The 15268-nt window shown below is 36.4% G+C and overlaps 2 protein-coding genes across 2 annotated transcripts; both read left to right on the top strand.

The window, feature by feature from the left end:
- Positions 1-1472: 1472 nt before the first annotated feature.
- LOC110779508 (uncharacterized) lies at positions 1473-5245 on the top strand. The gene is made up of 4 exons (XM_021984013.2): positions 1473-1819; positions 2066-2264; positions 2569-2655; positions 4354-5245. The coding sequence occupies exons 1-4, from the start codon at positions 1602-1604 to the stop codon at positions 4507-4509; spliced, it is 660 nt and encodes a 219-aa protein (XP_021839705.1). The 5' UTR covers positions 1473-1601; the 3' UTR covers positions 4510-5245.
- Positions 5246-8269: 3024 nt separating this feature from the next.
- LOC130463355 (uncharacterized) lies at positions 8270-10201 on the top strand. Its single transcript, XM_056832460.1, has 3 exons — positions 8270-9022; positions 9128-9685; positions 9866-10201. Exons 1-3 carry the CDS (start codon positions 8270-8272, stop codon positions 10199-10201), a joined length of 1647 nt encoding a protein of 548 aa, XP_056688438.1.
- Positions 10202-15268: the final 5067 nt, after the last annotated feature.

The raw sequence follows: 15268 nt of genomic DNA, 5'->3' as shown, positions 1-15268 counted from the left end.
TTCCGTTTCCGGCAATATTTCCGATTCCGGCAATATTTCCGATACGATCCATATTTCCGTTTCCGGCAATATCATCGTTTCCGGGGTATTCATTTCTTGCTTGTGACGATCTCAGCTCCCACTGAAACCAAGATCCGTCGTTTCCAAATATCCATAGATAGAGTATTTAATGCCATTAAATACTTGATCCGTTTACGTACTATTTGTGTGACCCTACGGGTTCAGTCAAGAGTAAGTTGTGGATTAATATCATTAATTCCACTTGAACTGAAGCGGCCTCTAGCTAGGCATTCAGCTCACTTGATCTCACTGAATTATTAACTTGTTAATTAATACTGAACCGCATTTATTAGACTTAACATTGAATGCATACTTGGACCAAGGGCATTATTTCCTTCATCTGTGTCCTTCTTCGTAGCCTCGGAGCGTACTCGGAGCGAGAGGACCCAAATGATTCTTCCTGCTCGGCCATGAACCACGAGGGGTGTCATTCTTAGGCGTTCTTGCTATTCCATTCTTCCTCCTCCCAATTTGTTCTCTGACGTTCCCAACTTCTGGGGGTCCGGACAGACCCTCTTGGGGGAGAATGTCTCCTTGCTTGGCTTGGGGCGTCCTCTCTCCTCCAGACGTTACTTCTACGGTGAGATTTTATCTCACCGGCCTTGCGCCTGCTTAGGGTTTCCCTGGAGGGCTCTACCCTAGGTTGGTTCTGATGAGGTGTCACGGCCTGAGAGAAGGCGGGCCTCGAGTAGGTTTTTCATCAAGTTCATGCAGCCGCCCACTTGTTCCGGCGTGATTGGTGCAGCGTTCGAGGATCCGAGATGGTTTTCGGCAATCAGTCTGGCCACAACAGAGGTTTCCACCCTGGGTCGATCCTCGGATACCCAGTTGGTCATATCGAGGCCTATGGGTTTCACGTCAGCCATGAGTTGATCCTAGTGGCAGCCGTTCTCTCCAGATCCCGTAGTGTTGGTACGGACTCGTCCATCGTAATCTCCATTAGACATGGTTTCTTGCTGGCTTTTTGTTCGAATCCCCACAGATGGTGCCAAATTATTTCGGTATGAATACAGGAAACCCTAATCTGGTTCCCTGGTCAACAAGAACTCTTTGCCCAACCGAGTTCTGTTAGGTTTGGGAGTCCATCCATTCGGCGGAGTGTAATTGGACAATCTTAACCACTACGGGTCAGCCGACCCTTGTGGGTTGTCCCCCGTGGGTCATCCCTAATATTCGTATTTTACTCATGGCTCATGTGTCGACGTGTCGTGAGCCGCTTGTATTCCCAAACAACACGCATTTTAAAATCCAAGCACGCATCGCATATATAAAATACTAGTATAGATATATCCTGCATACGAATGTGAATCCAAAATTTTTCATTTCCATTAATCAAGCAAAATATTTTAATAAGTCTCAAACTGGTAAAAAAATAAAAAGGGGCGGAGTAGAAGATAGAACAAAAGAAAACAGTACTTCGCATATAAAATTCCAACCGGCAAGCAGAAGAAAACTTTCCCGCAAAAATATAGAAATCCATTTTAAAAGAACACCAGAAACCTCTCGAAAAGCAACAAAAAGTTGAAAAAAAAAAAACAGAAATGGAGTTGAAGTGCAACGATGTGAAGATCTGGAAAGAAGCTCTAAGTTCCTACCCATCTCGCATTCTCTCTCTTAACAAACCTAACCTGGTTACTCTTGATGACTTCTACCGTACTCAACTTCCTTCTCTCCTCCAATCCCGCCTCCCTGCTCCTTACCTCACCCGATCCGACCTCCATTCTCTTATGCAGTGGAAGCTCACCCGTGGAAAATTCAGGTAATACTCGATATCTATCATCCCCTCTTGTGGCTTCCTATGCTCAAACTATAAGCTAGTAGATTTTTGTTTTTAATTTTTAATTTTTAATTTTTAATTTTTAATTGGAGTTGTCAATTCAAACTTAAGGGGTTTTATTATCGCTTAATTATCGCTTCTTACGCACAAACTATAAAAATAGTGGAATTTGATTTTAATGGGAAGTGTGAGTTCAAATAATTTAGTCTAAATTTGATTGGTTTTTAGACCGCGGTTGCTGGGTTTTGTGGCGTCCCTTGACGAAGAGCTTGTGAAGTCAGCGTCTCAGAAAGCGTTTCTTTCTCTCCCGGAAGACTTACCGAAAGCCGTTTCGGAACTGACTGTTCTTAAAGGTGTGGGTCCAGCCACTGCTTCTGCTGTCCTCGCCGCCTTTGCCCCGGACGTCGCCCCTTTTATGTCCGACGAAGTAAGTAAGATTGTGTATATTTGAACCTTTGTTTTCTACTTATGTGTATATTGTGTAAAATTGATGTTCTATCATATCTTCCTGGAAGCCAATCGGGAAACTGATTAATTTTTGAATGAAATTTGATGTTTATTAAGTAAGTTGATTCAAATTGAATTTTAAGTCCTGGGAACTACCGAACTAGTGTTGCACAATACAACAATGTTGTATTACATGACTGCCTTTAGCATTGAGATTGTGTTTTTTTTATTGGCAAATCATTTGCTACACGTTTTATGGTTAATCAGTTGTTACACGTTTTTAGGCTATGGAGGCCGTGTTGGGTCAAACAAAAGAGTACTCATTGAAACAGTATCTTCTGCTTGCGAACAAATTACAGGAGAAGGCAAAGGTTGGTGATCTGTATTAGTATTCTCGCTTCTTGCTTAATTAGCTGCTTGGTATGATTATCATGTATTATGTAAGATTAATCAGATTATAAAAGTTAAGACTTCATTCCGACTGATAGTGTCTTTGTAGATGGTGCCGACATCAGTGTTATTTTTATACTTTAACATACTGATTTAGAAATCTTAATCTTGGGTAGAAATATACAAGGATTACAATACATGTCTTGATGCTGAGATCAATGTTATTCTGATGTCCAATGGTGTTATAATGTTATTGTGTTTTGCTTGAGTATCATACTACTTCGTATCTTGTGTCATTATTGCATTCATAAATATTTTCATGATGATGACAATTAAAAGTAGTTTGATGGTGAAGGGGAAAGCATATGTAAGGTATTATTGTAATTGATCTGGAAGATAATATCAAGACTTTATCTTGATTTGATCTTCAGTATCTTTGTATCCTAGGATTTTACTATCGTTGTATTCTTGTATAGTATATTATCTTGATATGATCTTACACTCTTAATCTAAGATAGTTTATTACGTACATAATTAGTCTAGGATCAAGCTCCTTTAGATTCTCTGAAAATAGTTTGTAAGAATTGACAAATGATCTTGAACAATATATTAGTAGGATCATTTGAATATCCAGGATGATGATCTGTAATCTTAACCCCTTCTGAAGGGGCAGGTTATCAATGTGAAAACAAATGCGATCCTTAAAACTTATTTTTAATCCAATATGATAAAATTGAAGAGATCAGTCATATCAACCTGTTTCCTCTAATTTCACCTGATAACCAGCATTATGTCGAAAGTTATGAATCTTATTTTTTTTTTGATAAGTCAGAGTAGATTTCATTGCTTGAAAAACCAGATTACAAACAAAGTCCTAAGCCAGAGAGACTAAGGAACAAACAACATGACAACAGTCATAGGGAAGAAAAGAGAAGAAACAAAGCTGGTTTTTAAGGAAAGTTATGAATCTTATTGATTTTAAGGAAAATGTAGTTTTATGAGAATTCATGTATGAGTTCATTTCCTAAGTTTTTATCCCTGTGATTGAATATATTAAAAGTCCGGTTTCTTTAAGTTCAAAGCTTTCATTTGTCCCAATTCCCAACTTCACTTTTACTTTAATCAGTTTCCTTTAAGTTCTAGTTCTGATTTTATTCATCAAAGGGAAACCCAAGTTCTACTCGATTGCTTAGTTCAAGGCTGACACATTGAGGGTAAGCTGAGTACTTAGTCTGAGTCTTGGTCTTAATGTAGCGAATTTTTAGCTAAAGATTAACCACCCTATGTTCCTGACTTGACTCAATTATGTCAAGTTGATGGAAGAAAACTAAGCTTACTTCTGGCTTGTGAGTATTGGGACATACTTGCTGCTCTTCAAGTCATTTGTCTATTCTATGATTCATCATTATATCGCAATATTAAGTCTATTAAACTCATATGAAGGTAATCAATAAGTTATTTTCTGGTGCATCGAAAATTAAATGCCTCTGTGGCTTCTCTTTTAGTCTTTTTAGCCTTGGCAATGCAAACGGTTTGTTTAAATTTGTTGTGTTGTCCCCCCTATCGTTCAACCTGTAAATCATACTGAATGTACCTAGGCTTCTTTAGTGTCTTTCCTCATCGGACATGTTATGTTTCTGTTACCAATAGGCTAATCAGGGTGTAAATGGTCATATCAGGAACTAAGTTCAGAAGATGAGCAATTCACAGCATCAGATGTGGAAAGGGCTCTCTGGAGTTCTGCTGTTGGAGCTAAATTATCAGCATCCTCTGCAAAGGATCAAGAAGACACTTCAAAGAAATCCTCTGGTAGAAAAAGGAAAAAGTCGGGTTAATCTTGCTATTAAAATGGTTGTCAAGAATTTGTGTCAATACTTGATTCGCGCTAGTCACACCGGAGAAATAGCTTCTGGTTTGTTGCCGAATCAAGGTATCTGACATTGTAACTTCTGAGTTATGACCAAAATTAGCTGTTTTGGTTGTGGCGTGGTTTTAGTATGTCCCAGATCCATTACTCCGTACTTTGTACCTGTTGCTGTTGTGGTTCTGCTTTCTGCCACCACTCTCTCCCTCCCTCTGTTTAATTTATATTTTCTGAATAGTGAATAGACCTAGGGTTGGGAGGGAGGCTACATCGCTGGTTACCAGCGGCTTTTTTGCCCATACCCAGGGGCAAAATCGTCTTTTCACTTAATTAGTTGAAAAGTCAAACAAAGTACTAAGTATCGGAAATAAATGACAGTATTCAATAAAACAATGACAGTATTCAATACAACAATGACAATATTTATACAAACAATGACATAGTATATGTAACACGTTTATCCAGTCATTTAAGTGGTCCCTTTACTATTTTTGTTTCATTTCGTTTTCTTCTTTTCGGATGATTATGACAGAGAGTATATGTAACACGTTTATCCAGTCATATAAGTGGTCCCTTTACTATTTTTGTTTCATTTCGTTTTCTTCTTTTTGGATGATTATGACAAATTTTAATACAACAATGACAGTATATACACAATAATGACAGTATTTATCTAACCTTTGACAGTATATAGCAAGTTCGCAACATTTTTACCATTTATTTAAGGTGTGGGTCATCATTGCAATTTATTTTCTTTTCACTTTTTTTTTGGTGGGTATGGGGCAGATACATCGCTTGTTACCAGCGATGTAGCCTCCCTCCTAGGGTTGGTTGTAGAAGGTAACTAGTATAAAACCCGTGCGATGCACGACTTATAATCTAAATATTAATTTTGCATTAAATCTAAACTATAGTTATAGGCAATAATCATCTAAATTGATCTTATCGATAGATCTGTTATTGCCCCATTCAATATAAGATTTCTTGAAAAAAGTTAAAACAAAAAATGCATATAAACTATTTTCAGCCCCGTCCACCATCCGTGCCAAACAAAAAATTATTTTCATCCATCCTTTATTTCAATACTATACCCGCCTAATATTCGTCACACCATTTACCTCATCACTTAACGCTTATCCACGCCATCTACTTTATAGCTAAAGTTGACTTCAAAGCGGGGCAGGGCTGGGGCGGAGGATGGTCATTCCACCCTCTTCCCTGCCTAAAAATCATCCTCACTCCGCCACCGATATTTGTTTGTAAGAGAATTTTGTATTTTAAAACTCTATTATTCTATACTATTTGACAATTTTGGTGTGTTATTGGAGTAATTGAGTAAATATAAAAAAATGTAAGTTAGTAGTAATAAAATTTTGACATTCATAATCTATATATAGTGAAGTATAAGTAGGGGCCGGTGGAAATGTCATTCGAACCCGACCGATATCTGAACCACCCAAATCGAATATATGGGAGATAACCCGATAAACATGGATGGTAAACGGGTGGCGTGTGGGTTCGGTGATGGATCTGGTCGGATTTAGGTGGCGGTTCATCCAACCCATGACTTGATCCATCATACGACCAATCCATCCATCCGTTTAAATTTTTTTTACTACGGTTATTTAACTATTAATAAATTATGTTTATAAAAAAAACATTGATAGATTAGTAATTTATACAAAGTAATTTAAGACTTTTAATGGGTATTGGTTTATATATATATCCTACTATTCACTTGAAGTTAGATAATATGTATTATTCGCATGTTAGACTATTTTATAATTTAGATGTATCAAAATTTTAGTTTAATGTCCATTATATTTGCAAATATTAGTTTATATTACTATTATAAAAAAAAGTTGACAATGCGTTAAATTTTATCCGTTAAGCACCCGATTCATCTGTGGATGACGAATGAGTCGGATGTGGATGGAGGATGAGATGGATGATGGATGGGTCGGGTGACGGACAAACCGTTCGCGGATGGATGCGGATGAAGCTTCACTCGATCCTTCTCTGAAATGATACATTCCCATCCCTAAGTATAAGCGAGGCGGCGTGTCCAACCTAAAATGTCACCCGCGGCATATACATGTTTATCCCATCATACACCAAAATTTTCCCCATCCCGGGCTACATGGAGAGGATGCGGGAGTTCTCCCACAAAACCCGCCCCAATAGCAATATGATATCTATATTGCCAATCAATAATAATCCGCCTTACCATGCAATTAGCTTTTGAATACATTAACATTAAATTTATTATTAAAATTGATTTTATCAATTATATTGATAAAATATATAAAATTGACTATGCGTAATTAGGATGAGGCAAGTGTACGTTCTCAAATCCAATAAATTTAAATTAGTCTCTCACCAAGGTGGTACATGTATATGTTACCTTATACTGATCCAACAACACTAAATGACTATCGATCTATTAGTCAATCATCTATATATGTTTATCTTCATCTGCATCTCAATCTAAAATTTAAACCTGCTCCATCATCTAGTTGTGATGCACGGTTTACCTATCAAAATATTAATTTTACACAAAATATATGAGTCATTTTGCAATACTTTGCATATATTAACATATAAATAATATAAGTTGTGTTGCAATCATATTATTTACTCCGTATAACGTTTAGAAATACGATATTATTTAGAAATATGATAGTAGGAATTAGACGTGCGAAGAAGTACGAAAGTATCAAAAATATAGTTTTTTAAGAAATATCAAAAGAATTTTGCATAATGCTATATCAACTTTTAAATCACCAACATTAATTATTTACATATTTGTTACTATATACTATGGTACAGAGTATAAAATATTCAAGCTACAACATGTAGAGATAAGCTGCAGTTTGCTAGGGTAATGATTGATGTCCCACTGACTCAAGAGTTGCCTGAACATGTTTCATTTAGAGATGAGAATGGAACAATGGTAAGAGTTCCTGTTTTCTATGAATGGAAGCCAACACAGTGTACTAAGTGCAAGATGATGGGGCATTTGCAAGGTGATTGTAGGCAAGGTAGGAAAAGAGTTTGGGTTAGGAAGCAACCTGCAATACCTACTCAAACAGCTCAAGTGACTAGTCTTATTGTGGATCAGGAAGGTTTCCAAAGATCATTAAGGCCCATAAGGGTGAGAGTTGAGTCAGAACAACCAGTTAGAACTTCTAATGCTTTTCAGGTATTGGATGTGATTGAAAATGATATTCTGATGGGAGAGCAAGTGCAAGGGGTTGTACAAGGGGGTGATCCAACTGGAAGAGGGGACTCTTCTGAATCTTATGGATAGAGTGTTAGCTTGGAATGTTAGGGGTCTGAACTCCACTCAGAAACAGGATGAGGTCAAGCATTTCATTCAGAAGTATGCTGAGTGTTTAGTTGGGCTCCTAGAACATAAGGTAAAGCTCTCAAACCTTGGGAGACTTTATCAAAGAGTTTTTGCAAATTGGTGTTTTTCTAGCAACTCTAGCTTTCATGATGGAGGAAGAATTGTGATTGCATGGAAGTCTGGATGTTTTAATGTGAATATAGTGGCTGCTTCTAGTTAGTTTGTGCATTGCCATGTTACTCCAATCAGTGGCATGCATAGATTTTATTGCACTTTTGTTTATGCTTTTAATAATCCTAATTTGAGACAGGAGTTGTGGAGGGATTTAGGATTACTTAACACTTAGGATCCATGGATTCTGTGTGGTGATTTTAATAGTGTGATGGCAGTTGATGAAAGAATTGGGGCCCCTGTCAGACAGAGTGATATTGTTGATATAAGTAATTGCTTTCACAACTGTGGAATGGAGGATATCAAAAGTGTGGGGAATTTCTTCACATGGAATAACAAGCAGCAAGGCACTAATAGGGTGTTCTCAAAAATAGACAGATTCATGGCCAATCAAGCATGGCAAGGAATCTTTCCAGCTGCTGAAGTTTGCTTCATGCCTGAAGGTCATTTTGATCACTCGCCTGGTCTTTTGACAGTGTATCCTAGGAGTGATGGAGGGAGGAAACCATTCAAGTACTTTACAATGTGGAAGAGTTCTCCTGTGTTTTCTGAAACTGTGAAGAAGGCTTGGAGTAGTCACATAGATGGAAGTAAAATGTTCAGATTGGTTTGTAAACTTAAGAAAGTTAAGCAAGCCTTGAGAGAATTGAATAAAGTTGGCTTTACTGATGTTCAAGGTGCAGATCTAAAGGCCTATCAGGAAATGGTGAATGCTCAAAGTGCATTACATAGAAATCCTACTGATGCAAGTGTAGCTGATGCTGAGCTAAAAGATATACAAGAATATAAAGAAAAACATAAGGCATACTTGGCATTCTTAAGTCAAAAAGCTAAAGTTAATTGGCTTAAAGAAGGAGATGAAAATACTGCTCTATTTCATCAAAGCATCAAAGCTAGAAGAGTTCAAAATCAAGTTTACAGTATCTGTGATATGACTGGAAATTGGAAAGACACAACTGATGAGGTTTCTGAAGCCTTTTTAGCTTATTACAGAATGTTATTAGGCACCACTCATGACCACATAACTCCTGTTATTAAACAAATAGTTCAGTAGGGTCCTGTGTGTCAGGAACATCACAAAAGTATTCTCAATGCCCCTTACACTGCTGATGAGGTTAAATCTGCTTTATTCTCTATTCCAGGAGTCAAAGCTCCAGGTCCAGATGGTTTTGGGTCTTATTTCTACAAAGATGCTTGGCACGTTGCTGGAGATGAGGTTATAGCAGCTATTCTGGATATGTTACAGAATGGGAAGCTCTTGAAGGAGGTGAATCATACTGTCATCACTCTCATCCCCAAGACTAAATGTCCAAAAGATGTGAGTGAATTCAGACCAATTTCATGTTGTAACACCATTTATAAGTGCATAACAAAGGTCCTTTGTGGGAGATTAAGACAAGTATTACCTGATCTGATCTTGGAAAACCAAGGTGGTTTTGTTCATGGTAGGTTTATTGTCCACAACATTATGGTTGTTCAAGACTTAGTCAAGCATTATGGCAGGAAGGCAGTCAAACCTAGCTGTCTCATGAAGATTGATCTTCAGAAGGCTTATGACACAGTTGATTGGCAGTTTTTGTATGAAATGCTCACTTATCTGGAGTTCCCATGCTCTTTTGTGAAAATGGTAATGCAGTGTGTTACTACTCCCATGTTCTCTTTGATGTTGAATGGAAGTATGCATGGATTTTTTTAATCCAAAAGAGGGTTGAGGCAGGGGGATCCCATATCTCCATTGTTGTTTGTCATATGTATGGAATATCTGTCTAGGATATTGAGCAGAATGTGTGAATCTTCTCATTTCCAGTTTCATCCAAGATGTAAAGATATCAAGCTCACTCATCTTTGTTTTGCTGATGACTTGATCTTGTGCAGTAAGGGTGATTATCAATCTATTCTCCTCTTGTTACAAGCTTTCAAACTTTTTTCAAACTCAGCTGGTTTAAAGGCTAATCAGCAGAAGTCTTCTGTGTACTGTCATGGTATGCCAGAGAGTGAAGTTCAACGAGTAGTTGATGTTTCTAGTTTCTCCAGAAGTTCTTTGCCTTTCAAGTATCTGGGTGTTCCCATTTGCTCTAAAAAGATTACTGTGGCTCAATGTGGACATCTAGTGGATAAGATGATCACTAGGATTAAGATCTAGAGCTCAAGGAATCTATCTTACACTGCCAGAATGCAACTAATCAATTCTGTTTTGCTTAGCCTGCATATGTATTGGGCTCAGATATATGTCCTTCCCAAATTTGTGCTGCAGGACATTGTGAGGATATGTAGAGCCTTCTTGTGGAGTGGACAAGCATTCAGCCAGAAACCAAGTAATATAGCTTGGGATAAGGTTTGTTGTGACAAGCAGCATGGTGGTTTGGGTTTTAGGGATGTTGTTCTGTGGAATATGGCTTTCATTGGTAAATATGTTTGGGCTCTTGTTAAGAAGCAGGATAATATCTGGATCAAGTGGATTACTTCAGTTTACCTCAAAGATGGGCAATGGTGGGATTACCAACCTAGCTCTTCTGCTAGTTGGTATTGGAGACAAATTTGTGTTACTATGAAGAAGCTTAAGTAGTTTTTTACTCTGTCTGACCTGGAGGGCATGGCTCATTATTCAGTGAAGCAAGTTTATGAGAAAATGTTGGATTTGAAACCTAGGGTGCATTGGGATAGATTAGCTTGGAATAGATTGCTCACCCCTAAGCACAGATTCATCTGTTGGTTAGCTGCTCAATGTAGGCTATAGACTACAGCTAAATTAGCTAGAATTGGGATTAGTCAATCTGCTCTATGCTTGATTTATGGGTTGCAGGATGAAGATCACAACCATCTTTTCTTTCAGTGTCAGTTCAGCTATCAGATTATGCAGGCAATGTAGCAGTGGTTGGGTGTTCCTATGGCTGGTACCTTGCATCAGTTGGTAAGAAAGATTGGTCATAACAGAGTTTCTAAGTTCAGAAAACAAGTTATTTTTGCTGCTATTGGTACTGCTGTGTACCTGATTTGGAAGAGCAGGAATGCAAGCTTCTGGGATAATCAAATCCCCACTATTAGTCACACTGTGAGCAGCTTGAAGCAATTGGTTAAGGGCAGAATTCAAGTAGTTTTGCCAAAAACTGTGAGCAAGAGAGATTATGATTGGTTTATAACCTTGTAATGGGCCTTGTGCCTTGTTCGTTTTGTTTGTGTGCCTTGTATAGCTGTGAGTTGCTAATTCCTTGTTGATAGAGTCCAACCTAGTTGGTTTGTATCACTTGGTTTAGCCTAAGTTGTAATGTTTTTCTTAATTAATATATTCTCTCTTGCTTAGCAAAAAAAAAATATATATATATAAGCATTACTTTCATGGTTTTAGAATATTTATATTCTCCGTAAAATTTTAACGAATTATTTATTTAAGTTAGTAGTATAAATTTTACGGAGAATATTTATATTCTTCGTAAAATTTTAATTAATTAATTATTTATAAACAATACATAGTAATATAAGTTTCTTTTTACTTATTATTAACCTAAAAAAATTTTAGGACATTTTAAATTTAGAGATCATCACGTGTCAGATGTTTATCGACTTGCTTGTTTAGTACGGGATACATAATACGTATAGTTAAATGATATATAGATTACGTAGGTTTTTTTTTTCTTGAACCTACAAATAATTATTTATTGTAGTACAATATCAAATGTAAAATTTGTGATATAAATCAAACCTAGTTATTAAAATGTTAGTACTCCCTCAATTCATGAATGTTAGTTCTCTTTCTGTATTGATTTATTTTTTTGTTTAGTCACTTTTAGAATATTTCCTAAGAGAGAGTGATCCATAACTCAGTTGGTTAGAATATTTCCCTAGTGCATATTTTTCCTTAAATAGGACAACTTTAAGTTAGATTAATAATTTTAATTAACTTATTTTATTTTAATTTATAAGAGATGCAAATCTTAAACTACTATAGAAAATATCCCGGTTGTTCAATGTTTAGAACCAAAATTTTAATTTCTTATTAAAATTATTAACGTGTATCTTTCACACTACTACAATGTACTACTATGTAGTAGTAGATCAATTATAATTTATTTTACCATTTTCTTTTCACTTAAAGCGGAGTTTCATCTTTGAGGATAAGAAAAATCTTTTGATTACACCCATTTAATTAACATAAGGTTTAAGGTTTTGTTCGTTAATAGTGGTGAGAACACAACTTTAATTAGACTTAGAATTAATAAGCCATTCAAACTTTGAGCATTTAACGTCCATATATAAGAGTATTGAATTATGGGTTCTTATGACTATCACCTCTAGAGCCTCTTTTTGCTCTCTAATAAAGAAAAAGAGAGTAATAGAATAATTATATGCCAACTATAAGGGCAAGGGAATATAAAATACGTAGTACTTTATTAATTTAGTACATGCTTCAATGCATAAGAATAAAATATTCCACGTAATCAAATAACTACTACAGTATGAACGTTAGAAAAACCGATAAATGAAATCAATAGTATATTTAGTTAATCGTATATGTATAGTTTCCTTACATTTACACAATATAATATTATTTAGTCCATAATAGATTTTTATTTAGAGATAGTTAGAGAAAAAACTATATTTTATTTATTTTAAAAGAGAGGCGAATCAATGAGTGACATTTGTCATCACCACATTGATTTCCTCTCTTTTAGTATATTATATAGATGTTGTATTTTTAGTGTTTTCAAGGATAAATGTAGAACAGGAAAATAAGAGAATATTTTACGGAACTTGTTGTGCCGACCAAACCACTGTCATGACAACGAGATTCGGTGCAACCGGGGTGCACAATTGTATTCAACGGTTCGTTCCCTAAGGTTTACACAACTCTCAACATATAAAGACACTTTTGGGTGATGAGATGGAGCAACATAAACTTATGCCGAAAAAGAATAAGGGAAAAGCTTGAAGAAATGAGAAGGAGAGGTAAGTATCAATATTGTGTACACAAAAATCAGAAAAGTGAGGAGTATTTGTAGGATTGTTGGAGGAGATAAAACAACCAAAGAAATCAAAGGACTCAAAAGAATCCAATGATCTTAACCATTCAATTAAACCCATGATAATGAAGGGATTATAACCTCCAAATCAATAGAAACAATGGACTATATTCAATCATAATTATCAAATTATAACCATCCTTAAATCACATTAACAAGGTGTTTTAAGAGAAGAATCCAACGAGGAACTCAAAAACCGGACAAACACAAGCCTTTGGCCTTCGCCCTGTCGGATGCGAGTGCACATCCCAAAAGCTTCACAAAATTGCCCGATCGGGTGAGAGTGCAACACATAATCCATAATTTTCATTTGCACTCGCCCCTGGTGGCACCGGGCAGATCCTTTTTCCAGCTTTAATTTTAACAATACCCCACTAAAGATGAGAAAAAGATACCAACAAAAGAAGAAAGATTTTTGTGCATAAGAGGAGCTTAATAGATAATATTTAGTGTTACATAAAGTAAATTGAAACCAAATGCTTAGTGAAGTGAAACTATGACTTACAAACCCAAGGGTGGACGAACCTTGAAACCATCAAGTTCTTGATCAAAGAGAGGATTAACCTTGAAACTCTAAGATTTAAGTCATGCCCCCACAACACATACCTTACTCCAAAGATTATATGGACTCCGAAAAGTGTACTTGTTTTAAACCATGTGTTTACCTTAGTTTTCATGGAAGATCTAGGAAACCACCCAAGTTTCCATAGAACATGGCGATTCTTCACAACCACGTAGATGAATCCTCAAGTGCTTCTCAAGATAACACTTAGTCAATAGGGTTAAAATATGTTCACTTTTAGTGAATCATCAAGAGCTACCTCGTAGCTATATTAACCCCCACAAGACCATAGATTCATTAAGAACATAATTTAACGTTCAACCTCTCAAATTATTTAGTTGATGAATCCACATGTTGAATGCGTCCATTTCATATGTTAGATTCATTAAGAATTTATACAACTCAACCCTCATACAAGTGGTGGTTCTCTTAAAGTGTATCTCAACTATCACTTTACCATTAAGATTTCAAATACTCAACCTTATTCAAGCATTACAACGCATGCCATAGGGATAAGTAAGTAATCCTTGTTACTCTACTCAAATGGGCATGAAGCCTATCCCCCTCGACATTTCAAAAATCATTACATGTCCCAATTCAATCTTCTTACCATAGTCCATAACGTACCTTACATTAAAATTTTCCGTTAGAAAATATAACCATAAACAAGAACATTTGAATAGTATATCCTCACTCAAAAGCACACATGGTTAAGAAAGCATAAGATGCTGTCTTGTTCAACCAAAACCAATTAAATTAAATGGGACAATTTTGTAAAACTCAATTTTCCAAAAATTCTTCATAAAGCATGATCTTCAAATCAACATAGCCACTTTAGTGAAGTACTTCATCAATATCAAACTTCTATAATTTGCATCGAAAACTTCAAAGTAATATATTTTGAAAACATTGCAAATAAATACCATTTGACTTTATTCATGGTACTTTGAAAATGAAGTAAACACACATTCACTATAAAATTTGTGAAAATACAATAACTCAAAAATTTCACAAATAATTTCTACGTCAAAATACCAACAACACATATCATTATCACATTGGAACATTTATTAGCATTCACAACCTAAATCACAATTTAGGTCCTCTAAAAGTTAATACATTTCACTGTAGGAGAATACAGTTAAACATAATAACATGTGCGGAATAATCCCCAAAGCCAGGAAACGTGTATAAAGCACAGATTAAGCAAACTTACATTCGAAGCATGTTTTCCACAATAATATGTCAACGAACACGAACAAAGAACTCCACTTGTCGTTCCTCTACTTGGTTCACCGACACGTTCAGATCCGTCTTGATAATCGTAGCTTAGACAATCATTCAAGAGTTTGTGCTTTTGGGAAGAATACATCCATGGAGGCTAAGAGAGAATTAAGGTTTCTCTCTCATTCTTAGGGTTTGATGTGTAATCTGATTTTTGCATTTGGTTATTGGAAAACGTGTGAGGGATTAATATTATAACCCTTAGGTTATAATATCAACCGGCCAAGGCACATAGGCCATGCGCCAGCCAGCCCCGTCCGTGCAAGCCCACACGCGCACAGCCACACAGGCGCTGGGCCTTGGGCCGCGCTGTGTGCGCTGCTGCTGTAGTTCCTCGCATGCGCGC

This window comes from Spinacia oleracea, chromosome 6 (assembly GCF_020520425.1).
Source record: "Spinacia oleracea cultivar Varoflay chromosome 6, BTI_SOV_V1, whole genome shotgun sequence".
NCBI lineage: Eukaryota > Viridiplantae > Streptophyta > Magnoliopsida > Caryophyllales > Amaranthaceae > Spinacia > Spinacia oleracea.
The sequence above is the reverse complement of the archived record's forward strand: the minus strand, read 5'-3'. Positions and strand labels throughout refer to the sequence as shown.

Excerpts from the sequence above, each read along its gene's own strand:
- LOC110779508 (XM_021984013.2), top strand. The coding sequence starts at position 1,602 with ATGGAGTTGAAGTGCAACGATGTGAAGATCTGGAAAGAAGCTCTAAGT. Across the intron at positions 1,820-2,065 it reads CTCACCCGTGGAAAATTCAG|ACCGCGGTTGCTGGGTTTTG; the intron begins GTAATACTCGAT and ends ATTGGTTTTTAG. Across the intron at positions 2,656-4,353 it reads AATTACAGGAGAAGGCAAAG|GAACTAAGTTCAGAAGATGA; the intron begins GTTGGTGATCTG and ends TGGTCATATCAG.
- LOC130463355 (XM_056832460.1), top strand. The coding sequence starts at position 8,270 with ATGGCAGTTGATGAAAGAATTGGGGCCCCTGTCAGACAGAGTGATATT. Across the intron at positions 9,023-9,127 it reads GGAAAGACACAACTGATGAG|GAACATCACAAAAGTATTCT; the intron begins GTTTCTGAAGCC and ends CCTGTGTGTCAG. Across the intron at positions 9,686-9,865 it reads CATGCTCTTTTGTGAAAATG|TTTCATCCAAGATGTAAAGA; the intron begins GTAATGCAGTGT and ends TCTCATTTCCAG.